This window comes from Erpetoichthys calabaricus, chromosome 15 (assembly GCF_900747795.2).
Source record: "Erpetoichthys calabaricus chromosome 15, fErpCal1.3, whole genome shotgun sequence".
NCBI classification, from domain to species: domain Eukaryota; kingdom Metazoa; phylum Chordata; class Cladistia; order Polypteriformes; family Polypteridae; genus Erpetoichthys; species Erpetoichthys calabaricus.
Window position 1 is genome coordinate 51,852,558 of NC_041408.2, and position 27,962 is coordinate 51,880,519.

The following is a 27,962-nucleotide window of genomic DNA, read 5'->3' on the forward strand; positions in this document are numbered from 1 at the left end:
GTCACTCATTAAAGGGGAGATAACTCGGTGCAGGAAATGGGTATTGAAACTACCTTGGAAGACATGCAATCAACGAGGCGATTAAACGGATCTCAAGAGACGTCTTCTAGGTTGGAAAAAAAGCACTTGGCTGCCAAAACCATATATATATATACATATACTAGCAAAATACCCGCGCTTCGCAGTGGAGAAGTAGTGTGTTAAAGAGGTTATGTAAACATATATATACATATACATATATACATATATATACATATTTACATATACACATATCTACATATACATATATATACATATACACATCCACATATGTACATATCTACATATACATATATATACATATATAGCAAAATACCCGCGCTTCGCAGCGGAGAAGTAGTGTGTTAAAGAGGTTATGAAAAAGAAAAGGAAACATTTTAAAAATAAAGTAACATGATTGTCAATGTAATCGTGTTGTCATTGTTATGAGTGTTGCTGTCTTTTATATATATAATACACACACACACACACACACACACACACATATAAACATATATATATATACATATCTACATATACATATACATATACACATCCACATATCTATACTAATAAAAGGCAAAGCCCTCACTGACTGACTGACTGACTCACTCACTCACTCACTCACTCATCACTAATTCTCCAACTTCCCGTGTAGGTAGAAGGCTGAAATTTGGCAGGCTCATTCCTTACAGCTTACTTACAAAAGTTAAGCAGGTTTCATTTCGAAATTCTACACGTAACGGTCATAATGGTCGACAACGTCCACCATGTTAAACTTTCTTATTTATGCTCCCATCTTCACGAAATTTGGTAGGCGGCTTCCCCACGCTAACCGAAACCGATGTACGTACTTATTTCGGTGGTATGACGCCACTCTCAGCCTCCATATTGAACTTTCCAACGGTCTTTGTTACTTAATGGTCCCATTTTCAAGAAATTTGGTACGCGGGTTCCCAACGCTAACTGAATCCTACTTACATACATATATACGTCCATAGCCTGCTCGGTCCACACTCTGAATCCTCCAGGCACTCCTGAGCATAATCTAATTTTGAAAGTTGGGGCACCAATAATGTTACTGAGAAACTTACAGCCACCGAAACTTTGTAATGGCATGAGACTTCAGGTCACATGCCTGCAAAAGAACCTAATTGAGGCAACTATTTTTACTGGTGGTGGCTCAGGGGAGAGAGTTTTTATTCCTCGCATCCCCGTTATACCCTCTGGTTCAATTCAAACACCTCCAATTTCCAGTAAAGCTCTGCTTCACAATGACAATTAATAAGTCTCAGGAACAGACCCTACAAAAGGTTGGCATTGATTTGAGGCAAGATTGCTTTTCACATGGCCAACTATACGTTGCATGCTCAAGAGTAAGCTCAGCGCACAGCTTGGTCATATTGCAACCGGAGGGGCGAACTGACAACGTGCTATACAAAGAGATCCTTAACAAATAATTATTGGTACATTTTCCCTCAGTTTATTATTTAAAATTTTAAAGCAGTACTTCGCCGCTGTGAAGCGCAGGTATTTTGCTAGTATATACATAAATATACACAAAAACACTTATTGAGAACTCTATCAACATGGGACTCCAGAAATGATAATTCAGTGTTAAACAGCGTACTGTATTATATGTGTGAGGTGAGGGAGAACATAGGAAGATGACAAGACAAAAGTTGCAAAAGAAGAACAATAGGAAGAGGGTGAAAGGGCAGGCTGAGCAAGACATGCAGGTGGCTACCTCTTCATCCTTGTCCTCAACAACATCAAAAAAAAAAAACTAAGTACGTTTGAGTTTTGCAAATACCCAGCATTATACCGAGAAGGAATAAGATGGGCTACACCATATTGAGTGAAGTGAAATTCTCACCGGGAAGCAATTATTTGAAGAATTATCCTTTCTCAAGCAGCCTGTCTGCTGGCATTCTTCCAGCTACAATTAGGTACCTGTGACATTTTGCTTTATATATCATTCGTTTTAATCCCCCAAAGGAAAGCTATATTAAAATTACAGGGTATCAAACCGTAGCTCAGGAAATCGGGTCTCCAGCCTTTAGCATCTGCATTTCAACCAAAGGAAGAAGATGGGAAAAATACTCTAAAAAAGTGAGTAGCAATTACAGCTAAGGTGGCACCCCCAGAACGGGTCCTTTATGAGTAGTAGTTCATCTGTCTTTATATTTTTGAGCACTCCATATCTTTTTTTATCAAAACAAAGGAACATTTTAAAAATGAGCTGATGTTGCTGTAAATAGGTTTGTGTTTCCATTTTTAATTAACTCTCAACACTGAAGCCTGCCTCTTCAAAATGGCCCAAGGATGATTTTCTGCAATTCACACATGAACTGTCAGCGGTTTTAAAACAGGCAGCTGCAACATTATAACCAACAATCAGAGTGGAATGAATGGAAAGTATATTTATTATTTGATTTCCAAAAACTACATCAGGAGAAGATTCAGCAGACTGGAATATCCGTCCATCCATCCATAATGACAACCCACTCCTACCAATTCAGTGCCTACCAGACTCTGGACCTTTGGACAAACAGACAACAGTGGACCCAATTACAGTGACCTGCACATCTCCAGGACCGGGAAGACACCCAGGGAGACCACATGAATTCTGCATAGATGTTGGCCTACCGGTTATTGTTGTCTAGCCTAGTCAGTTCTAGAAGACCTGCACAAGTTTCAGACTTGGAAAATGCAGTTTAACATAGAAAAGTGCAAAATGCTACATGTGGGCAAAAGGGAAAGTCAATTTGAAATGCAAGATGGTAGACATTGAGATACAGGAAGCAACCAAGACTGTCATCAAATCTAAACAATGTGGAGATGTGTTTAAATGACAAATACAAATTTAAGTTGTATTGCAAAAACTGTTCAAAATAAATCAATGGGTGTTATGCTCAGACTATATCGTGCACTAGTGAGACCACATCTGGAGTATCGTGTGCAGTTCTAGTCCCCGCGCTACAAGAAAGACATAACAGCACTTGAAGCCGTGCAGAGGAGAGCAACCAAGAATATCCCAGGACTTGAGGACATGTCCTGCTGTGCCAGACTCAAATAATGAAAGCTAGGGGCACTGTGTGTGGACCTAAGGTTTTCAAAATCTTGGAGTAGAAAGACTGCTTATATGAAGTTTAAACTCTTTGCTCAAGCAAACCCAGGATGAAGTGAATTTACGGACTCTTAACGCCGAAAGTGTTTCTCTCTCGTACCTTCTTTTCGTATCGCACCAATAAGGTATTAGTTTATAACCTGAGAATGGAAAAGTTCAGGCATCTGATTAAAATGACTCCTGGGCCCATTCCTGGGGAAGGTGTTTCAGGAATGTCCGACCAGAAAGAAACCTTCAAGCAGACCTAGGACATGCTGGAGAGATTAAATCACTCAGCTGGCCTGGAAATGGTGGCAGGGAAAAGAAGGATGTCTGGGCATCTTTGTTTAGACTTGTGTTCCCACGACCTGGACCGGATAAGCAGTAGAAAAGGAATGGATGGACAATTTTTCTCACACATATCACAAAGACATGCGTGTCAGGTTAATGGATGGCTCTAATTTAACGTGTCTTTTTGCATGACCTTTGGAGGCCAGAATGCACTGCCCCTGGAGCAGTTTTGCTCATAGGCCCAACAAAGTAGTATCCATTCTGGCAGTTACAGAATTTGAACGAACAACCTTCCAAATACCAGTGCAGATCTTTAGCATCAGTGCCACCTCTCCAAGCTTTGAGTGTTTATGGGATGTTGCGCCATTCAGGGATGTTGAACCCTGAACTGCAGTTCGGCACAAGAGAGTGGATGGATTTGGTTGCAACCTCTGAGATGATTTCCTTGTTACTCCACAAAGTAGTTGCTTATTAGCAGCTAAGATAATGCAATGCAGAACAGAAAGAAACGTGAAAGCTAAACATTTAATATTGAGCCTTAAAAGATCAACTGAGTACAAAGTAATCATGGAACAGTTTAAAAACAACACTTAAACATCAGAGACTATTTACGAATTTATGAGGCAGAATGCACAAACACAGGCCACCGCACCATCTCCCTTTGAAATATTTTATCCTGGGAAGCACTGGGTTTGTTTGCTAACAATGATAAAGTGGATTTGTGAAGGAAATGAAGAAAACAAGCCGAGAACAGCAAACGGCCCCTGTGTGCCGATCTTCCGGGTGCATTTAGCATGTTTAAGTCAATGAGAATGGACGTGTGCACCAAGGCAAGCCTCTCCTCGGGAAATGGAAGGCCATTCTCACACGCCTCGCAGCAGCAGCAGCGGCAATTGACTGCTTTCCATGGCGAGGCTTCACAGCTCCAATAGATTTTCTGATTTTTGTAGATTGGCTTCACAGATAAAGACAACGATTTTTCTGATTCATTGGCTCCAGAGAACACGAGAAAGTGACAGGAGATGATTGATTTGATCACCGAAAACAAGAGAAAAATCGCTCATTCTGATAAAACAGGCAGACGGGGAGAAAATAAAAGGCAGAAGATTCATGTTGACTTAGCAAATTGCAACAAAGAGAAAAATGGGCCATTTAACAGAACCAGCTAAACAGAAAAACAATTCTGTTGCAGATTTTCTAATGTAGAAATGTGCTGCGCTGTTCAGTTATGTATTGGTGCAAATCCTCTAAAACACAAAGAAATAAAAAGATGAAACATCCGGTAAAGGGAGGCATGGTGGCACAGCTGTAAGCGTTACTTCCTCACAGATCCAGAGTTCTTGGCACTGAATATGGTAACCCCTTCATTGCCTGTGTGAAGTTTGCTTGTTCTCTCCAGGGCTGCATGAAAAATACGTGCATGACAGATCATGTCATGCCAATTTCTCACCTGCTTAATCCAGACCAGCATCACATGGGTGGGTAGGAGCAAAGATAAGGAACAATGAATCGAATGAGAGCAGATTTTGTTATCAGTTTTACAGAGATGGGTCAGGCTGCAGACTTCCACAGCTCTGCAATTCAGTAGCTCTGCTGGACAGCCAATTGGATTACAGGTTTTTGTCACCTGGTTTACTTGACTTGAGTCAGATAACTCCTCCCCTAACCCTAACTTTAACCATAGTGTAACCAGGTGTTATCACTGATGTATAACATAAAGCGGCAACCTCCTTAATGCACTGGAGCTCTGGAGGTCCGCAGAGAGACTCTATTGGTTTTATAGCCAAACCCTGGAAGGCCATCAGCCATTCAATGGCTATTCCTTTGATGTTCAGTGCAACAATTCCATCCAGATGTCTGTCTTGACCTGAACTGTGTGCCACTTCAAATTAAACATCCCCAGATGGATTCACTGCATTTAGAAATCTAAACTCCAGTTTGTTTGTTTTTTTCTTTTCATTTCTGCATGACAAATAAAGATTGCTGTCCACTGTTCAAAACCTCAGTAGAATGTATAAATTAGTGCTGAAACATGACAACATTTATACAACAAATTGCAGATGAACACAATGCACAACAATGAGCAAAATCCACAGACAGTGACTGAGCTGATGTTCAAACCCAGCACCACCATACTGAACACCCTCATTTATATCAAGTCAGTGTAGAGATGCACTTTATCCTAAACACACCTCTTTGGGATGTGGAAGGTGTGGAATATATGGGTATGGCTGAACTGTCCCTGAATCCAGAATGAAGCCAAAAAGGCCAACATATTACATACAGACTGACTTTAAATTATAAACAAGATGACAAATTAAGGACACAGAAGAGAAGCAAAAGAAGTAAACTTAAAACAACAAACACTATTGCCCCTCTGAGCTTACTTTACACTTTTGTCCTTCATCCTCTGTACCTTCTATCCTGAATCTGCTCTGTACTTCTATGTCTGCGACTTCAACTTTGACTTCTACTTTCAACATCTGCTCCATGCCTCCTGAATCTCCTATTTTCTACTTTTACTTCTACATTTACTTCTACTTCTACTTTAAACCTCTGTACCATGTCTCCTTAATCTGCTATCTACTTCTACTTCTCCTTCGACTTTCAAACTCTGTACCTTGTCTCCTGCATCTGCTCTCTACTTCTTCTGCTTCTACTTCGACTTCTACTTTCAACCTCTGTGCCATGTCTTCTGAACCTGCTTTCTACTTCTGCTTCTACTTCTACTTCAAACTCGACTTCAACTTCTCCTTCTATTTCTGCTTTCAACCTCTGCACCATGTCCTCTGAATCTGCTCTCTACTTGTACTTCTACTTCCACTTCTATTTCTACTTCTACTTCTGCTTCTACTTCTACTTTCAATCCCTGCACTATGTCTCCTGAATTTGCTCTCTACTTCTACTTCTACTTTCAACCTCTGTACTTTGTCTCCTGAATCTGCTCTCTGTTTCTTCTTCTACTTCTACTTCTACTTTGACTTCTACTTCTACTTTCAACCTCTGTGCCATGTCTCCTGAACCTGCTTTCTATTTCTGCTTCTATTTCTACTTCAAACTTGACTTCGTCTTCTTCTTCTTCTACTTATACTTTCAACCTCTGTACCATGTCTCCCGAATCTGCTCTCTATTTCTACTTCTACTTCTACTTCTACTTCTATTTCTAGTTTTACTTCTACTTTCAACCTCTGTACCGTAAAGTCGTGACGTCATTCATTCTCAAATGTGAACTCCTACTCCTCGCTGGGAGTGGGTGTAAGGCGATTCATGACTACCTCACTAGTCCTACTCTGGTGTAAGACAAATTCTTATTGTAGTCAGAATTCTCATGTAATTCTGAGATGCTTGATAAGTATGAGCACCGGTCTCTACTTCCTACTTCAATTTTCAACCTCTGTACTTTGTCTCGTCAATCTAGTCTCACTTGTACTTCTACATCTACCTTTTCCTTATCTTGTCTTCTGAATTTAAGCTCAGAGCTGATCACAAGTTACTCCTGGGACTACCTTTAAAAGGATTTCTTAGGGTAGGAATGCCCTCTGGAACACCTGAGGCCTTTTTCCCATAGTCCAAGGTGCTCCTTCAGTATTGAGATCCTTGTCTTGCTTAAATGGTTACACAACCCCATGGTAGCTTGTGCATTATAATACAGTATAATGGTACCATCTACAAGACTGGATGACTTTTAAATTTAACACTCCTCATTGCCCAGTTAACTCTATGGTTCTGCCCATTAATCATTTATATCCCGGGCATCCATTACCACCCCTAGCTGGTGTTACATTAATGGCACATTCATATCTGCCAAAGATCCTAACATCAGGGAATTTTAAGTTTATCTCTGCCTCTGTTCAATAACAACCCTCATCTCTTGTGCTTCCTAGCCATCCTGTAGGCAGTAAAATAAACTAGTGGACCCCTAAATGACCACAGACAGCCCATTGAAGCTCTATAGAGAGTGTGACTGGGAAGAGAATCAAACACTTGACCTGGGAAAAAGAACTGCAGCCACTTTACTGCTGCATTACCAATACATACATGAATAATTGTATAAAATAATGCCTTCTGTATAAAACTGAATTACCTCAGATTGATGAGCTTCTTTATTAAACAAACATTCCTCCAGATTCTGCAAATAAAGAAATATAAAAGTATTATAGATTCTATTCTTTGATATTTATTGTTTGAATAGCACAAATACAAAGAAACATTTAGCCTGGCAACATACAGTACATAATGGATAACACACACATATTGTGATAATTCAGTTAACCTATGTTATACACTTTGGAATATAAAATAATAGTATTTTTACTTGAATTATGATTATGTTTAATAATAAACTGTGGCAAATACCATAATTAATTCAATTCAAGGTAATGGATGGTCACAGGCCTATCTCGGCCACAAGGCAGGAGCCAACTGTGGATGGAGTGCCAGTCTATCTCAGAATTCACTCTCTCTCTCACACACATACACACACACACACACAAACACACACACGCACACACACACATACTAATTAACACATACTGTATAACATCCTTCTGTCTGTCTGCTAATCTGTGTTCTAACTTATTCACTTCAGGGTCATGGGGAGCCTTGACAGAAAACAAGATTGAATGCAAAATCAGAGGTCATCATGGCTAAGGCTGATCATCCTCTCCATGATGCATTGTCCTGGAGGATATTTTGCCATCAGTTAATTCTCATTCAGTGGAGTCACCAAAGGAGATCTTCATCACCCACAGCCATTGGACTCTTTAATAGATCCATTGTGCCTGCCTTCATAATAGATAGCTATTGACACAACAGCATATTATTATTATTTATGTATGACTATTTGAAGTATTAGCCATGTTTATATGTGTGTGTTTTTGTCTGTTTTGGGGGTTTGTACCAGGAAGATTTTACAAAGTTGTTTATCACCGTTATATTCTTTTTTGTTTACACGTCGCCATTTTAGATTCTACAGCATTACCATGGTCGTCAGTCATGAGGATGTTGCTGGATGTGACAGTATAAATATGTCGGCAATAACACCTGAAACTATCTATTTATGGATCCAATGATTTGTTCAAATGTCTACTAATAGTTTTTTTTTTTATATAGTGGGCCCTAGCAGTAGGATTGTTTGGTTTGCTTACAACTTCATCCTACCTTTGAATTCTAAGTTTGTCTTCCCCTTTGGTTTCTGCTTGCCTGGTTTTGGTTGTTCTTACAGTTGTACTCTTATCTCTCTGGGTCATGGCTTCTGCTTTTGATTATTATCTCCTGCTGCTCACAATAATCCTTCGGGCACTTCAATGTGCCCCTAACATTATCATTATGATATTGTGCTTATTGTTTTCTTGCTGACAGACAGGGAATTTCCCTTCATCGATCAACAAAGTTCATTTTCTTTCATTCTTTCTCTTTATAGTCCTCTATATATCTACCATATTTACGTATCTTATATGGTTCCCAGACTAACAAGTTATATTATATAGTGTCTTTCCCTATCTATCTATCTATCTATCTATCTATCTATCTATCTATCTATCTATCTATCTATCTATCTATCTATCTATCTATCTATCCTCCTTAACTCATTGAATATTCCTTTAATATGCTGGCAGTGTAGAGTGGCTGCATGGACTTCGAGATACATGAGCTTGAGAGATGAATAGCACTGACAAATCCCATTGTCCTTCACAATCTCTGTCCACATTAACATTTTCACATCATTTATACTAAAACAAATGAAAGCGCATATGACATAGTTGTCCGCCTATACTGGTCATGCACATTGCATACATGTCTTAAATCAGGCATATATTGTGTGATTTTGTCACAATTTTAAACCCAATTTGCAGTCACGGTCTGATTTTCTGGGCCAGCCTGAATTTCAGCTTCATCGGCTGTTGCTTTATGTGTAGTATGAGAGGGGTTGTGATGTATATTGCATCTTACATTTGGGCTGTCATGTCAGAAATGTCAGTCGACTGTTTTGCAGTGCAAGAAGTCTCAGGAGCCGATTTCCTAATGTCGCCATCAACTTTACTAAAATTCATTGTGCAGCAAGTGCATTGAGTGTGCAGTCTGAGCACACACGTCATAGCAGGTCAAAGTTCTTGTGCATTCTGAACACATGGCTATCTGGCAACTATGCAGTGTAAGCAGTTGCTTGACAAAGATTTCTAAAAATCACCCAGCGTATGCCTCGCATTATGCAAATTCAGCGATCATGAAAGGGATGTTAACACCACCAGCCACAGGATTTATCATAAAACTGTAGTGACCAGTAAATTACTTCCCTTTTGTGCATGTCTGAAGCATTTAAACTGTACAAAGTGCAATTTAGATGCATACAGGTAAGCAACACAACAAGCACCATGGAAACAAACTCTTCTATGTCTGCCATGATGGAATATGGTTTTGTTCTGTGACAGGTGACCAATCAGTGAATGAGATGTTGTAATGAGTAGTATCCGTTCAGGAAAGAGCCACGTAACCAGAGTGCGACTGTGTTTTCAGAAATCTCACACTGAAATGGCAGACATCTCTAGCTCTGGAGTGTTTGTTTTCATGGGTTAAAAATGCTGGCGTGGTACGGATGAAAGGCAAAAGCAGAGACAGATATCTGTGTGCTTAAATAAAAAACATAGTAGTGTGGATGGGGCCTTAGATCCAGTCACAATTTACAAGTGTGAATAAGCTTCTTTATATTAGTTAACATTAATGGATTAATTACTCCATTTCAGGCTTACCATAGGTCACCGCCTAAACCATCAGAATGAGTTCAAGGCAGGAATTAACTCTGGTTAGATGTTCAATGCATCTCAGTATTATTATTATTATTTGGCTGATACCTTTATCCAAGGCAACTTACATCAGTTGATTAATTCATTTGGTTACTTCTCTTTTGTTTTTCCAATTGGAGCACAGAGAAGTGAAGTGACTTGCTCCTGATCATGCGGTGTCAGTAACAGGAATTGAACCCACAACCTCAATATCCTTTATGCCCAGAACCACACTGACTGGGGTTAATTTGCAGTCGCCAATCAACCTATCGTATGTTTTAGGATGTGGGAGTTAAAAAATAGTGAAAACTCTCACAGATACGAATAGTGAAAACTCCCACAGATATGAAGAGAACAGGGGGTGCCCACCAGACATGAAATTCTAAGCCCAAGACACTGGATCTCTGCCACCATGCTACCCAAAGGCTCTTAACTTCTGTTTCTTAAATTAAAATCTTGACATCTTAATTGAAAACAGTGATATATTTCCTTACTAAATAAAACATATTAAAAGAGCAGTGATCTCCTTTGGATCGATAAGCAGACAGGACACACCACAATGGAATTTTTACCTTCTCTTACCTGCACGGTCCTGGTGTTTTAGAGGATTAGGAGGTGCCGCCCTTCAGCAGGACAGGGAGAGCAGATTGTGTAGCATGCAGGACACACGAGAATGGCAAGTGGTTACAAAGGCAGGGAAAAAGTGTGGAAAGGAGCAAGAGAGGTTATTGCTCTAAGCTACGGAAAGGTGACAGTCAATGTCCTAGAAAGGGAGCTCAAAAAGATAAGGAAAGAAGAATAAATAATTGACAGTGTGGTGAAATAGCAACAATAGCAAGGCATTCATCTGCCTTATTAAACATTCAATAGTAAAATGTTCTCCCAGTTACGATACTGATAACCCAGTAGGGAAGTGAGATGGCTGAGAGCAGCTGGACACACTGTAGACCACCAAGACAGATTGGAGTCAGATTGGAGCTTTAAAAGTTTTTAAAACTTCAACAAGACAATGAGGAAAAGTTAACAAATGACACCTTCTGATCATTCTGGGGGAGGTCATTACAAGGTAATCCATGACATGAGCTGAAAGGCATACGGCGACTGCGCCTTTCTATTAATAGCAATCCCGACAATCCCTTCTGCACATTTCACACCTCACTTAAGTGTTTCCAGCTGAATCATTTGCCGAGCGCCTCAGTGTTAATCGTTCCGCTTTTCTTTTTAAGATTTCATTTCAAACAATTCACAAGGACAACCTTTTCTGAAGCCGGAGACTTCAGAAGATCTCACTTGCTATTACAACTCACATTCTTCTTTGTTCACTTTTCATCTATTTTATTTCTTTCTTTTCTTTTTTTTTTGTGGCCACATAATTTCTCCCCGTTGCACCCTTAGCTGAAGAATAAGATGAGTCACTGGGGAAGGTGTCCAAATTCTTAAGGTCAAGGATAAAAGATATTTTTCAAACTATGAAAATGAGATTTTTGTTAAATAATGTCAGATCCCAGCAGACGCCACAATCGATGCGCATGTAGACGGGCGTGACAAGTGACTGATGAGATGAGGCCGTAACTACAGCAGGCTGCAAAACATAATAAGGCCTCACTCATCATACATCTGACAAGAAAGAAGGTTGGAAGTGCAGATCCCAGGGTGGTCTATGGCTGGATACTTAATAGCAAAAACTGGGCCAGGATGATATTTCTGTCAGAGCTAGTGGGCATGGTGGGAACTGGATAGGTGGGGGGGGGGGGGGGGGGGGCACTTGCTACTGGTAGCATCTTATCGGTTACAGTGCACTCCACCACTTTGGGACATCAGAGCCAGCAGTACAAGTGTATCATAATTTGGTGAATATTGTACAATTTATTCTCACCTGTCTTGTCACATACAGTGCCTAGCAAAAGTAGTTGTCCCCCTCAGTCTTTGTCCTGTTTTGTCGCTTTACATCCAGGAATTCAAATAGATTTTTGGAGTGGGTTAGCATCACTTGAATTACATAGCATGCCTACCACTTTGAAGGTGTCAAATATTTAGTATTCTGACACAAACAATAATTAAGACAAAGAAGCAAAAATCACGAGTGTGCGTAAGTATTTCCTCCCCGAAGTCAATACTTTGTAGACCACCTTTTGCTGTAATTCCAGCTGCAGTGTCTCTATTAGCTTAGCACACATCATCTCTAGGATTGTCACCCATTCCTCAACTCCGTCAAGTTTGATGGGTTGCGTTGATGTCCAGTCATCTTCAAGTCATGCCACAGATTCTCCATTGGATTGAGGTCTGGGCTTTGATGAGGCCATTCCAAGACATTTCAGTGGTTCCCTTTAAACCCCTCCAGTGTCACCTTAGCGGTATGTTTGGAGTCATCCGTTGTTCTGCTGGAAGGTAAACCTTCATCCCAGTCTCAAATCTCTGGCATACTGAAAGAAGAATTGCCCTGAATAGAGTGCCATCTATCTTTCCTTCAGCCCTGACCAGTTTTCCTGTCGCTGCCACCATCATGATTCTTGGTGGGAATGGTGTTCTCTGGGTGATGGGAAGTGTTGGATTTGCTCCACACATGGCATTTCCCATGATGGTAAAAAAAGTTTCATTTTATTCTCATCTGACCAGAGAACCATTTTCCATGTGTGTGTTGAGTCCTCCTCATACTGTATATATATATATATATATATATATGTATATATATATATATATATATATATATATATATATATATATATATATATATATATATATATATATATATATATATATATATATATATATATTGTGGGATATGGCCGGCCATTCATCCCGGCCAATACCCCCAGGCCGCTAGATAGAGCCCTCATTGCAATGTGGAGATGCCCCAAATTCCAGCAGGGCATCATGGACTACGGAGTTTTAATACACAGCCCTGCTGGATAATGTCGGGGCCGCCAGGGGACGCTGCAGGGAGACACAGACACGTTTATTTTCCATACAGCCCGGAAGTAAATCCCAGTCACATGGTTGGAAGAAATAAAGTGCTTCTGGTGCTGATGAAGAAAAGGAGTTTTCATTTGACCCAGAAGTGCTGGGTAATCACATGGACTGAGGGCTTAGAAGCACTTTCGGGTCATGGACTATAAAAGGATTGTGGGAGATCCCAGACGTCGAGCTGAGTTGGGAGGCAGGGATTATTGATTGTGTATTGTTTATTGGAGATTTGTGGAGTGGTGGTGCTTTGTGCACATTTATTATTATAATAAATAACATTTTGGACTTTTATCTGCTATCTGACATATTGTCCAAGGGTTCAAGGGAGCGAGAGCGCCCTTATCTGTCACAATATACTGTATATATACAAGGTATTCTATTTTCATTTCACGTTAACAGTTTGGACTCTATTTTAAAGTCCATTACATAAATTCCTAATGGAAAACCGCTTTGATTCCAGATTGTAATGTGACAAACACCGAGAAGGATAAATACTTTCACAAGGCTCACTACATCGCCTGCTGAGCCGTTCCCTTTTTTTTACATTTTGTTATGTCATAAACTGTTTTCTAAAATCATTTCAATTCATTTTTTTTCCATCATCAAACAACACTCAGTACCCCAGACTGACAAAGTAAAAACATGATTTTAGGAATTTTTGCACATTTATTAGAAATATAACACTGAACTTTCATACTGACTCAAGTATTCAGACCCTTTGCCGCGACACTTGAAATTTGGCATCATTGAGATGTTTCTACACCTTGTTTGGAGTCCACCTGATGGTCAATTCAATTGATTGAATGCAATTCAGAAAGCAACACACTTGTCTATAGAGGGTCCCACAGTTAGGAAAAAAACAAACAAACAAACCGTGAGACCAAAGGAGTTTCATGCAGAACTTACAAACGGGAGGCACAGATCTGGGGAAGGCTACCAAACAAAATGTCAAGGCAGTGGCTTCCATAATTCTTAAATGGAAGAAGTTTGGAAACAACCCCGATTCTTCCTAAAACTGTCTGGCCAGCCAAACTGTGCGATCTATTGGGTGCCAACAGACAACTCTCCTGTTCTTATTGCATGTTTTTTATGCCAACAACCTGGCAATCATTTTAAAAGTAAAACAGCAGTATTACTTAATATGGCTGGCAATATCTGATGCCCCTTACAGTATATAACACCCTTGATGATCATATCTCGTTTTCATTATCACATACAGATAACGGTGGTCTGGCTGGCACCATTTCTCTGCAGGATGCAGCAGTTTACTTTTTTCAATTCAGGTAGAGAGCATAAAACAAGCATAAACTCCATGACAAATATTCATATGTGGTATTGTAAACACCATGGACCTGTTATCAGCATTGCTAAGAACGCTCTTCTCACCCACCCTGAATTGCAGGGCTTTCTGGGAATAAATGCAGACGTGCTACAAGCTAATCAAAGCAAGGAATAATAATAAAGCTAATGAGAGGCCAGAATAGCACAGAAAAGATGATCTGACCGGTGAGAGTACTGGGATTTATAGCATTACAGCACCCTTGTGTAGATATCATGCAGAGATTTATTGCATGGTAGAATAAAGAAGTGTACTGTACAAAAAGGAGAAAACCACATCAGGTGGTCAGCACCATGTTATGGGTGACATGTAGAGCAGGTGCCAGGTCATCACTCAGAGGTGAAGTAGCCTAAACAGTAAGTTCAGTATTTTTCAAGTCAAAGTTCTTTCTTCACAAACATGGTATACTGTATAACACCAGGTCATGTCACTTACAGAGATTCTCTACACTTGTGGGGTGTGCTGATAAGACAGGGGTTGACACAAAGGAGAGGAGTCAGGGGGAAAACTTTGAGAATTGTCTACAACTTCACATCAACAAAAACGAGGAACTGCCTAGTGACTTCTTTGCACCAACAAGCCTCTATGTTTATTTAATATTCAGAGAGTGGATATAGAGGTGGTCCACCCCTACAAGTATTTGGGGGTCCAGATATGTTCCTCTTCTAGGGCAGCTAGCACACTGGAATATAAGGCAACCTGGAGGTGTCTGACTTCTTCTACAGTCAATGCCAATATGCACTCTTTTATTACTACGGCCTTGTACAGATCTTTCTGTATATCCCATCCTGTCCAAGTGACTTCTACACATTATTGACAGGCTGGACTGATCTCATAACACAGAGGAACTGTACAAGAAAGGGCAGAGTGGCATCTTTTTTCATAGGAGACTGCGTTCCTTTAATGTGGATAGTGACATCCTTCACATCTTCTACAGCTCTGCAATAGTCAGTGTGATTTTCTCCACTATAGTATCATTTTAAGAAAGGCCCACTGAATCAGCAAGTTAATTAAAAAGGTGAGTTTGGTTACGGGACGCCCTGTGGACCCACTAGAGGTCATAGCAAAGCAGAGAATTAAAACAAAGCTAAGTGCCATTATGACTAATGCTGCACGTCCTCTCTTTGACACACCAACACTGAGGACTTTCAGCCAACGAATCAATCAGCAGAAGTGGGTCAGGAAACATGGCAGGGGCTCCTTTATACCCACAGGAATATGCCTGTATTGTGCCTCACTGGGAATGTGACAATTCACTTTTCCTACTTTTTAATTTTCTTCCTTTTCAGTTATTCTGGTGTGTGTTCAGACCATACTGTGTGTATATATATATATATATATATATATATTTATCTGTCCATTTATATATTTATTTATTTAAAGAGCATCTTTAAAAAGCCAAAATTCCTCCTGAGGATCGATCTATCTATCTATCTATCTATCTATCTATCTATCTATCTATCTATCTATCTATCTATCTATCTATCTATCTATCTATCTATCTATCTATCTATCTATCTATCTATCTATAGTGCCATTCTTATGTATCTATCTATTTATCTTAGGAGATTCAGCAATCTTAAAAGAAGACCTGCTGCTTGTGCTACCTCAGTGCTTGTGTTTCCTCTCAAAAGACCAAATCACACATAGCTGTTGGTGCCACATGCTTGGTATCGTGTATATTTTCTTCCATATTTACATGAGAAGTTCTATCATGAACGCCACTGCCATCACTCAAACAGGAATATGTGATAAAATGATTATTTCCAGATCTCTTTTGTTGTCACAAACATGCGTCATAATCACAGAAGAGATGTTTTCTAATACTGAAACTTTTGCCACTACAAAGTTAACACATTCGATAAGGTTTTAGGCTTTTGTCTTCTGGTCAGGCCCTGTACCCCACCGCTTCCATTATAAAATGCCAGTACAGATTATATATTTTAAAAAAATTGTGATCAATTATTTATTGAATGTTTCAAATATAGCAAGAAAATGCTTTAACTTTACAACACAACTTTGCATGGCCAATGCATATATACCATGTTTGTGAAGAAATAACTTTGACTTTTCCTTTCAATGCTCATTAGCCCAACAACCTCCTCCAGTTTATTGGTCCAAACAGGACTTCTCTTTTCGTTATCTTTTTACAATCCAAGTGTGTACAGCTGGCCCAGCAAATTCCCATAAGTTGCTAAACAATTGTACCCACAGTAGGACACCTTGATCTGTGTTTGTAAATACCTCAATCAATTGATCCTGGGAGTTTCCTTTTGCAATGACATGTGGAATATCACCCCATGATCCTGGCGGGTGGAACTGGCTCTCTTTTTTGGTGTCCATCTCTGAGCAGAGGTCATCCAAGTGTTCTGTCTCGTCTGTTCGGCTCTCGTCTCCCTCTGAGATGCAGAAGCCCGTTTCTTTCAGCTGCAGCCCACGAAGCAACAGACGACAGGCCTCCAAGTCAGCTTCCCACACTCTGGTCAGCAGTGGACTTCCACAGCTGCAAAGAGAACCAAAAAGACCACAACAACTAAGAGGCTGGGAGAAAAGTCACCTTTGTCCAAAATTTCTGCTGACCGGTATGTTTCGTCAGCTTGCAAGTGTTTATGAGTGTAACAACAACAACATTTATTTATACAGCACATTTTCATACAAAAAAGTAGCTCAAAGTGCTTGACATAATGAAGAAAAGAAAATAAAAATAAAAGACAAATAAAAGACAACTGTACTGGATATCTGTGTTAATTTTTATCTTCATCTCCATTTTATAAACTTAATTGTAACAGTAGCTACATAACATATACATCCATCCATCCATCCATTTTCTAACCCACTGAATCCGAACACAGGATCACGGGAGTCTGCTGGAGCCAATCCCAGCCAACACAGGGCATAACATATACAGTACATATAAATATTGTAAATGCTACAGGGGTTGGACGGGCATCCCGACCAGAGAAGGGGATGGTTCCTTGCCTGGATGGGAGGCTCCAAGCAGACAGATGGGCAACTCGACCAGGAGAAAGAAAGGAGAAAGGCCTGGAAGTGATGGCTGGAATGGATGGATGGACAACCCACCAGAAGACGCTGCAGGGGATGTGTTATTCCACCAGAACTCTAGATGGCATCTTTTGCCCAATTGGGAAACAGCAGGGAATGCTGGGAGATGTAGTCCAGCAACACAGCCCTGCTGGGGAACTATGGGTGCCACAAGGGGGCACTGCAGGGAGATGAGCACCCTAATAAGTGGGACTTCCATATGACCCGGAAGTACTTCCATTGGGCAGAACCACTTAATAAAAGGGGCCACACTCCCTTGTCCAGGCGAGTCGGACCTGGGAGGACGTGGAGCAACACTCAAATGGAGGAGGGCAGTGCGGTGGTGAGAGATATTGTGAGGAGAGGTATTGTGGGAAGAAATGACTTGTGCTTGGTGAATAAAGCATCCTTTATTTGAACCTGGGATTCTCTGTGTGTTCGTGTTTTGGGGTTTGGGTCTCGCTGACGCCCCTGGTTCCATCACAATATACAGTATAATAATAATATATACATATACATAACGTGTAGAACGTGTAGAAAGTTTTCAGGCCCCATCACTTTTTTCACATTTTGTTATGTTGCAACCTTAAGATTAATTCATTTTAAAACGTCCTTTCCCCACATAATCGATACACCATACCCCAGAATGGAGAGCAAACATGGGGTTTTAGAATTATTTTCAGATTTATTAAAGATAGAAAACTGAAATATCCCATTAACACAAATAGAGTCTGTCTGTCCCTTTATTCATCACTCCCTTGAAGCCCCTTGTCTGTCTTGAGTCTGACACGACAAGCTTCACACACCTACATTTGGGGATTTTCTACCATTCTCCTCTGCAGGTCCTCCCAGACTCTTTCAGGTTGGAGGGAGACTGTCAGTGGACAACTCTTTTAAGGTCTCTCCAGAGATGTTTGATTGGGCTGGGCACCTGAAGAACATCCCCAGAGCTCTCCATAGGCCACTCCTGTGCTGTTTCTTTTTAGGGTCCTTGTCCTGTTGAAAGATGAATCTTTAGCCCAGTCTGAGGTCCAGAGCACCCTGGAGGAGGTGTTCTTATTGGACATCTCTGTACATTGCTCTGTTCACCTTTTCCGTGAACTTCACTAATCTCCTAGTCTTCAACCGCACAGCATGATGCTGCCACCATCACGCTTTCACCATTTTGCAGGTGACGACTGGTGCCTGGTATTCTCCTGATGTGACACTAAGAATTGAAGTTAAACAATTCAAACTCGATGCCATCAGACCACAGAATCTTGTTTCTCATAATCTGCGAGTTCAAGCAGATTTTTAATGTCATCTGGCCACACTGCCATAAAGCCCACATTAGTGGAGTTTTGCAGTGGTGGTTGTCCTTCTGGAAGTTTCTTCCTTCTCCACAAACATTGCCTGGAGCTCTGCTAGAGTAACTATCAGTTTCTTGGTCACCGTTCTTACCAAGGCCTTTCTTACTCGATTGCTCAGTTTGGCCAAGTGACCAGCACTAGGAAGAATCATGGTTGTTCCAAACATATTCCGCTTATTAGTTATGGAGGACACCAAACTCTTGGGAACCTTCAATGCTGCAGAAGCATTGTGTCACAACACAATCCTGTCTCTAAGTTCTGCAAGCAATTCTTTCAATCTCATGCTTGGATGTTCTTAGGCTGTGGGGACCTCATATAGTATCCTGTCTGTCATAATCAATTCAATTGACCATAAATGGACTCCAAACAAGGTGCAGAAACATCTTAGTGATGGTCAATGGAATGGGATGCACCGGAGACAAATATCAAGTGTCATAGCAAAGGGTCTGTGGGATATTTCAGTTTTTTTATTTTTAATAAACTTGCAAAATGTCCTAGAAATCCCGTTTTCACTTGGTCATTCAGGGGTATTGAGTACATGAATAGTCTGAGCACCTACGCTGTGGCATGTCGGTCAGACTGAACTTGTTCATACTGTTTGAGCACATACATGATGGATGATTCTGTCACGCAGTGTGTCATCTCCAGTTTTTGCCCGGTATTAAGAGGATCTTGACCTATAGTCTATGACTATGTAATGTAACCTAATGTTATATTATGTCATACAGTATAATCCTAATTATCTGCCCCCGAGGTGCCGCATTATTTCATATAATTCATAAAAGCTTTGCTGTGATCACCGGGCATGTAAATTCTAATGTTTTAACCCTTGACTGTACCAAGCAATCGCTCGAGGAGCTGGTGACAGTGGGAATGTTGGCCTGATTCCTTCACCCCTCCAACTGCTCCCCTAGGCTATTGTCAGTGTGTCTTCAGTGTATCCACGCTCTACTGTTTTGTTCACTTAGGATTGTGGGAAATCTGAACCCACATTGTCAGGCTCAGAGCACTGTGTGGCAGGAGCTAAATGGAGAGGTCCAATGGAGAGCCCGTCTCTGAGCGGTGATGTCAGCTGATAACTCTCTTTGTCAGCCCCCACCTTCCCTGCACAGCATTGTCACTCCACTCCACCCGTCCACAGTGCAAATCTCACCCATATCGCCAATTGAATTGCTGTGGACTCGCACCATGAAGCATCTCAGTTGGAAGATTTGCTCTGTGGTGGGCTGTGACCGAATGCTTTCTGGCTCAGAGGCAATCACTTTGTGGTGTGAGCTAAGTAGAGACTTCCATCCATCAGCTATGCAGAGCCTGTCTCTGACCACTGTGGGCATCAGCTGACCTCGCTTTGTGTCAGACCCCACCTTCACTGTGCAGCTTCGCCATTATGTCCATTTTAACCGAGTTTTTATCTATCTGAGGTAGCACCAGTCCTCGTATCCTCGGATAATTGGGGTTCTACTGTATTGTAGTATAACTAGCCATGCTGCCCATCTAAGACGGGTTGAAATTTAAATAATCAATGTAGACCTCAGCATTCACCTTTGTAGTGCACCATGCAATGCAAATGTCTCTGGTATATGCACTTTGGTATGGGATTCATAAAAGCAGTGTTAATGTTTGTGATGCACCATCTGTTGGAATGACAAATGCAATGCACTTTATTACTAAAAATGTGTGTGATGCACCATCTGTTGGAAAGACAGAGACATAGCAGCCAGGCAGACACACAGACAGATACACAAGACATTTATCCTTTTATCAATTTCTTTTTTCCCTACAAGGTTTTTTTTCTTTATTTTGGGACTTTTTTATTGTCTTCTTAAAGAGTGAAGACTTAGGGTCCTGTCAAAGGACACCGTCTGTTAAAGCCCATTGAGGAATTCCTTGTGTGATATTAGGCTGCACAAGAGATAAATTGCTGTTGTTGTTGTACTAAAGTGTGGATATTTTCAAACCTGCTTAACCCAAATCAGTGCTATGGGGGGCACAGCCTATCCTGGCAGGACAAAGCCTTGAACAGGATAAGTATCAATTGCATGCACACAACCAAACTGGAATTGGCAATTGTCATAACCTGAATGTCTTTGGGCATACCGGGGGCCAAACCTGAGCACCACGAGGAAAACCAATGAAGATACCTGGAGAACATGCAAACCCTACATGGACAATGAGAGGCATATGATTTAAACTCAGGACCTCAGATTCAAGTGGCAGCAGCCCACCATGCCACCTCTAATATACGGTATAACATAACAGTACAGCAGAGAAGTACGACAGCAGATGAAAAAGAATTAAAACGTGTGGTTTGCTGGGAAACATCTCCAGGCCACATTCTGTTAACATCAAGTTTTTAGTTGGTTTACCGAAAATACTTGTCATTCCTTAGACCCCATGAATAATTTTAAATATCCATTTCTGCATTAATATTTTATGCTACCCCTATTCAATTATCACAAGCAGAAAATAAATCAATGAGCCATAGAAATGTTATTCTTTCCCCATCAGCTGTGAAGATCTGGTGAGAGATATGGCCATGGCAGCACAGATAATCAACAACGGCTTTCAGTCGCTCTCTTGCTAAAGCAAAAACAGACAGTTTTCGGAGTAGTTTATGCCGCCAAGTATCTCCCCGTTTGTCCTGAAGAACACAGAGCTCACCCTTTAAGAGGAAGACTAGCCACTGGAAGGATACCAGGTCGCCTGTTCTTCAGCCATGTTTAGTGTGTTCAAGTGGTCCTCCAGCTCGGTGGCACAGGACACTGCCTTTTAGAATGAATGAGAAAGACGTTTTGGCATTTAGAGTACATGTAGTGTCTGCACTAAGGCAAAGGGTCCTACTTATGCTAAATGAATTGGGAATCCATCCACCGTAATGACTTAACAGTAAGTGCCACTGCCTCCAGGATTCAGTCCACGTGTGCAGTTGTTGTTTGTTGGAGATCTTGCCCGTCTGTGTAGATTTTCCTCTGAGTAGCCCTGTTTTCATCCTGCACCCCCAGAGATGTATACATTCGGTTAACTGGCAACTTAAAATGAGCTCCTTGGGTGTAACTGTGGGAGTGAGCGGCCCCTTAGATGAAGAGGTGCTGTGTCCCAGGCTGCTTTGAGAATTCCAACCAATCCTGCTGATAAGAGCACTGAGACACCATATTGGGTTTTGTTCACCATGACACAAACATCCAAGAGGAATTCTTTCTTCATGAGGTTTGATGCTATCAAATGAAAGGTTGAAAAGAGGATGAAGCCTCCTCACGTCATTAGGGTGCTTCATTAGCTAATAATTAACAGAGGGCTCCACCGTCTTGGGTTTACATGGCATGGCCAGTTGCTGTCAGTGCAGAGTCTGCACCTTCATGATTAACCCCTCTGCTCCACCGTTTAAAATGGCAAACAATTCAGATATCAGAATTAAAGTGCACATTGCAGGGTCTTTACATACATTTCAGTCACACAAAACTCTTTCGACATGATCTCCCCATTTCAGGACACCATAATGTTTGGTATCTCAGGTGTTTGTGATTCCTCAGGTGGGTTTTATGACTTCAAAAGATAACTAAGCTTGCTTTGACCCTTTGGAGTCTGTAGTTGGCAGTGAAAGTCAAAGAGGCCATTATGAGGTTGAAAAACAAGAATAAAACCATCGATGAAACCTGAGGGCGACACGGTGGCGCAGTGGGTAGCGCTGCTGCCTCGCAGTTGGGAGACCTGGGGACCTGGGTTTGCTTCCCGGGTCCTCCCTGCGTGGAGTTTGCATGTTCTCCCCGTGTCTGCGTGGGTTTTTCTCCGGGTGCTCCGGTTTCCTCCCACAGTCCAAAGACATGCAGCTTAGGTGGATTGGCGATTCTAAATTGACCCTAGTGTGTGCTTGGTGTGTGGGTGTGTTTGTGTGTGTCCTGTGGTGGGTTGGCACCCTGCCCAGGATTGATTCCTGCCTTGTGCCCTGTGTTGGCTGGGATTGGCTCCAGCAGACCCCCGTAACCCTGTGTTGGAAAATGGATGGATGGATGGATGAAACTTGAGGATAACCAAACTCAACGGTCTGGAATATCATGAAGAAGAAAGAACACCCTGGTGAGCTCAGGAATCACAAAGGGGATGATAGGCCAAGGAAGACCTCCACTGCTGACAACAGAAGAATCCTCACAATGGTCAAGAAAAAGCCCCAAACGATCATACACAGTCTTGAGGGGGGCCGATATGTGTGTGTGTCAGAGACGACTATCAGCAGAAGACTTGAGGAACACAAATACAGAGGCCACACTGCAAGATGAAAACCACAAGAAGAGGATGGCCAGATTAGAGTTTGAGAAAAAGGACTTCAAAGAGCCTGTAGAATTCTGGGAAAAGGTCTTGTGGACAGACGAGACAAAGACGAACCTGATCAGAGTGATGGCAAGAGCAAAGTGTGGAGACCAAAAGGAACTGCCCAAGATCCAAAGAATACCACCTCATCTGTTAAACAAGGTGGTGTGGGTGTTATGGCTTGGGCATGTATGGCTGCCACAGGTCCTGGCACACTTCTCTTCACTGATGATGGAACTGCTGATGGCAGCGGCACAATGAATTCTGAGGTGTCGAGAAACATCTGACCTGCTCAAGTTCAGTAAATGCCTCAAAACTCACTGGACGGCACTTCATCCTACAACAAGATAATGAGCCAAACACACTGCTGAGGCAACACACGAGTTTATCAAAGCTAAAAAATGGAAAATTCTTGAATGGCCAAACCAGTCACCCGATTTCAATCCAATTGAGCAGGCCTTCCATATGCTGAAGAGAAAACGTAAGGGGATAAGCCCCCCGAAACAAGCAGGAGCTGAAAATGGCTGCATGAGAGGCCTGGCAGAGCAGCACCAGAGAAGACCCTCAGCACCTGGTGATGTCTGTGAATCTTAGACTTCAAGCAGTCATTGCAAGTGAGGGACATGCGACAAAGAATTAAATATGACAACAGCTTTATTAGACCTGCCATTACTGTGTCACAAACATTATGGTGTCCTGAAATGGGACCGTGTAGAAAAAGTGCTGTGTGACCGAAATGAGTGCAAATCCTCTGAAATGAAATCCTGCAGTATGCACTTTAATCACATCTAAATTGTTTGATTTGTAATTTTAAACTGGGGAGTAGAGGGGTCAATCACAGAAAAAAATGTGTCTTTGTCCCAAACATTATAGAGGGCACTGTACAAATTTAAAAACAGGAATTGTGTTAAAATGAAAATGATCTGGACGCTAGTGCAAGAATTGCCTCTTGGAGTGTGCCCACATTTACACCAGACAGGACTAGAAACACAGAAAGTGCAGAGATAATACAATTATTTTGGAAGCAATTGAGACTTATATATGCAGGGGTGGGCAAAAGTGGGTATACAGTTTTGAGTACCATGAGGCTGGCATTGTGAGCACTTCTGAGATTGTAAGTGCACTGTGCCATTGTGACTTTCTTTTGAGTTAATAAAGTTAATAAAAGATACTGGAATAATCGTAACCTGCATGACTTTTTCCATACAAACAACTGTCAACCTACGTTTCCCCACCCTGTGTATATGTATATACTGTATATATACATATGTCTATATAAATATACTGTATACACACACACATATATATATATATATGTATCTTTATTTTCTTTTTCTTTAAGTTTACAGCCAGTAAAAGCAGTTAAAGAGGCTTCGGCCAAGCAGGACTCATTATCGCTATAAGTGGCCCTGAAATGGCTTGTCAAAGGTGCTTCGTTTCATGGGAGTCTTAATCCTTAAAGGCACTTGTTAGTTTTTCAGGCATTTTCAGCCACCCGTATTATTGAAGTGGATGGCGGGCTCTGAAGGTCAAATGGTGCTCTAAAACGTATTGACTTGCTTTAGTCATTATGCTTCAGACTCCAGGGAATGGTGATTGAAGGAAAGATGAAAATTCAAATTGGCCCATTTTAGACACCACAAAAGCCGTCGACTGAGACTAAACGTCTGTCACGAGACTCCAGAAAGCTGTATCTTTAAAAATAAAATAAAAAAGATGCTAATGCAAGTCAGACATCCATTTCTTCTGTTGTGCGTATTCACTGACCACTCTCTCCTCCATGAATCTCTCAGTCCCCCGACAAGCTGTGGGAAAGTGAGATTTATATTTTTACTCCTCTGTTCGCCCTGATGCTTTTCGCTAGACTTTATTTTTACTCCTCCTCAGTGATTCCTTTTATGTCTCCGGCTCTTATCAGCATGACCATCTTGTGCTCACCATGCATTTTCCATTGCACAAGCATCACGGGGTATCAATGAGGCTGTAGATATTCTGTCTCAGATCTTTCATGATAAAATCAAACATGTGCCGCTTTCCTGAGATAAAGGTGAGCCCTCTATTACACACCTTCTCCTTGTTGATTTAGCACATCTGTATCCATCCATCTATCTATCCATCCATCCATCTACACACGTTTGTACAGTCACAGCCTCTTCCTGCAGTTACTGAGCCTCTCAGCTGATGCAGCTAACAACGCACTGCATTTAACACTTCTGTCAGGTGTAGCCATGAAGCCGGTGTCTGCACAGAAGATACTGTTACAGCTCAGTGGTTATGGGGCTTAAGCTAAAGCCTCCCTGTCTATGCTATTAAAAGATTTAAGTGGATTCAGAAAGTACTCAGACCCTTTCACATTCTGCACACTTTATTGTGTTGTAGATTGAATTTTAAATGGATAAATTTGCCATTTTTTCCCATATTCAATAACCCAGAATGACAAAGCGAAACATTATTAAAACTTAAAAACTGAACTTCCTCATTCCTAGAAATATTCAGACTCTTAATTCAATACTTTGTAGAAGCCCCTTTGGCAGCTATGGCAGCTTTGAGTCTTCTCGGGTAAGTCTTTATAAGCTTTGCACACCTGGATTTGGGCAGTTGATTCCATTCTTCCTGGCTGAATATACCGCCAACATCAAGTCTCTCCACAGACGTTAATGTCTGGGCCACTAAATGCCAGACTTTTCCCAAAGCCACTCTAGCGTTTTCTTGATCGAGTGCATATTTGTGGCATTTATTCTACCATCGTTCAGCTGACTTGACTGATATTTCTTTTTTTCCAAATTACCACTGCAGATTTTCAAGAGGTAATGATGATCGTGTTGGTTCCCCTGAGGACTGCCTGTTAATCAGTGACATTACATTGAATTGCTGAGGCACCCGTGGGAAAGCAACAAGAAAAAACAGCCAGGGAAGTGGCACACCCAAAACTGGATTTGGCACCATGGCAGCGCACCTGCACAAACTACCAAGTTGCAATTCAAAGAATTTTTGACCAAAAACACTGAGATGGTTGCTTTGTTCCTCCCCGTATTCACCAGATCTCGCTTCCTGTGATTTTTTTGTTCCCAAAATTAAAATTGATACTGAAAGGAAAGAAGATTTGCCAAAGCAGAAGAAATCCAGGAAAAAAAAGCACAGGAGACTATAGACAGCATAGCATTGGAAACATTAACAGGAATGGCAGAAGCACAGGGACAAGTGGATTGAATCTCAATAGAACAGGATTTTGAAAGTGACTAAAATCTGTATGTTTTATAATTTTGTTTTTTGTTAAACAATTCTGCAAATTTTTGGGTCCCCCTTCATATAAAAGTACAGTATATTAATGTGCACTTGGAATAGAGTACACTATATAAAATGTACAACAATGTAATTAGACAATGCAATGGGAGCTGTATGTCAGGCACATAATCTTTAATAAACTGTGTCTGTCCAGTTGCTATGTCTCTGTCACTCCAACAGAGGGCGCATCACAAACATTTTTAATAAGCTGTATTGCATTGATCATTCTAACACATATATCACAAACATTAACACTGCTTTTACAAATCCCATACCAAATGGCATGTAACCGTCAAATACACATTGCATTTGTCATTCCAACAGATGACACATCACATACATTAACACTGCTTTTACAAATGCCATGACAAATGGAATATAAGAGAGACATGACACATTGAAAATGTTAATGCTGAGATTACTAAGGTTTCAACCCATCTGACATGGGTAACAAAGCTAGTCCACCTTAATAAAACAATGTGTCTGTGTGTCTGTCTCTGTCATTTCAATAGATGGTGCGTCACAAACAGTTTTCATAAGCTGTATTGCATTTGTCATTCAAACAGATGGCACATCACTAACATTAACACAGCTTTTACGAATCTCATACCAAACGGCATAAAACAGAGTCATACACATTGCATTTGTCATTCCAACAGAAGATGCATCGCAAACATTAACACTACTTATTTGAATCCAATACCAAATGACATATAACAGAGACACATGTGTTGCATTTGTCATTCCAACAGAAGGTGGCATCACAAACATTAATACTGTTTTTTCTAATCCCATACCAAATGGCATATAACAGAGACATATGCATTGCATTTGTCATTTCAACAGCACACCACAAACATTTGTAGTAGTGCTTTTTATTACTACTAATGTTTATGATATGCCATCTATTGGAATGCATTTTGTTATGCATGTAGTAATAAAATGCATTCCAACAGATGGTGTGGTGCAAAATGACGACGCTGAGGTCTACATTGATCACTTAGACTTTATGTCATCTTAAATGGGCACCACAGATAGTGATGGAATACAATATTTTGGTTACAAAAACAATGAGAGATAAGAAGGTGCATATATGGAATTGTGTCATTAACTGGACTAATATTTGTAAACAGCACTTAGCAGAGTTTCTGATCTGCCAGTGCTGGATGCAGTGTAAATTGTTCACGTTTAACAGCGCATATTAACCCTGAGTGGTACTTAGTGAGTCTTGTAAATGAATTTGTTGTAGACTGCTACCCCAGGTCAGAGTCTGGCAGGCATGTGCTGTCATACATGTGGATCAGATTAAAAGGGTGGGTCGCTGGGGAGCTCTGCGCTTTGATGGTTGTCACTGGTGTAACTCCGCCGCCATTTGATAAGTAAATCTCAGATTGGGACGTCACTTTCTGAGCAGCCTCGGTGTCTGTTCTTGCCTTAATTTGCTGCTGCACTCTAGCTGGATGCTGATCGCTTAGATA

General features: G+C 41.0%; 1 protein-coding gene across 1 annotated transcript in view; it reads right to left on the bottom strand.

Annotated features, from left to right (window-relative positions):
* Positions 1 to 27,962, bottom strand: part of disc1 (DISC1 scaffold protein) — a 244,214-nt gene that overhangs the window by 13,784 nt on the left and 202,468 nt on the right. Inside the window, exons 11-12 of the mRNA XM_028820155.2 lie at positions 16,748 to 17,006; positions 7,503 to 7,547 (exon numbers count right to left, since the gene is read on the bottom strand). Of these exons, the coding sequence (XP_028675988.2) occupies positions 7,503 to 7,547; positions 16,748 to 17,006 (304 nt within the window). The remainder of the gene's footprint in view (positions 1 to 7,502; positions 7,548 to 16,747; positions 17,007 to 27,962) is intronic.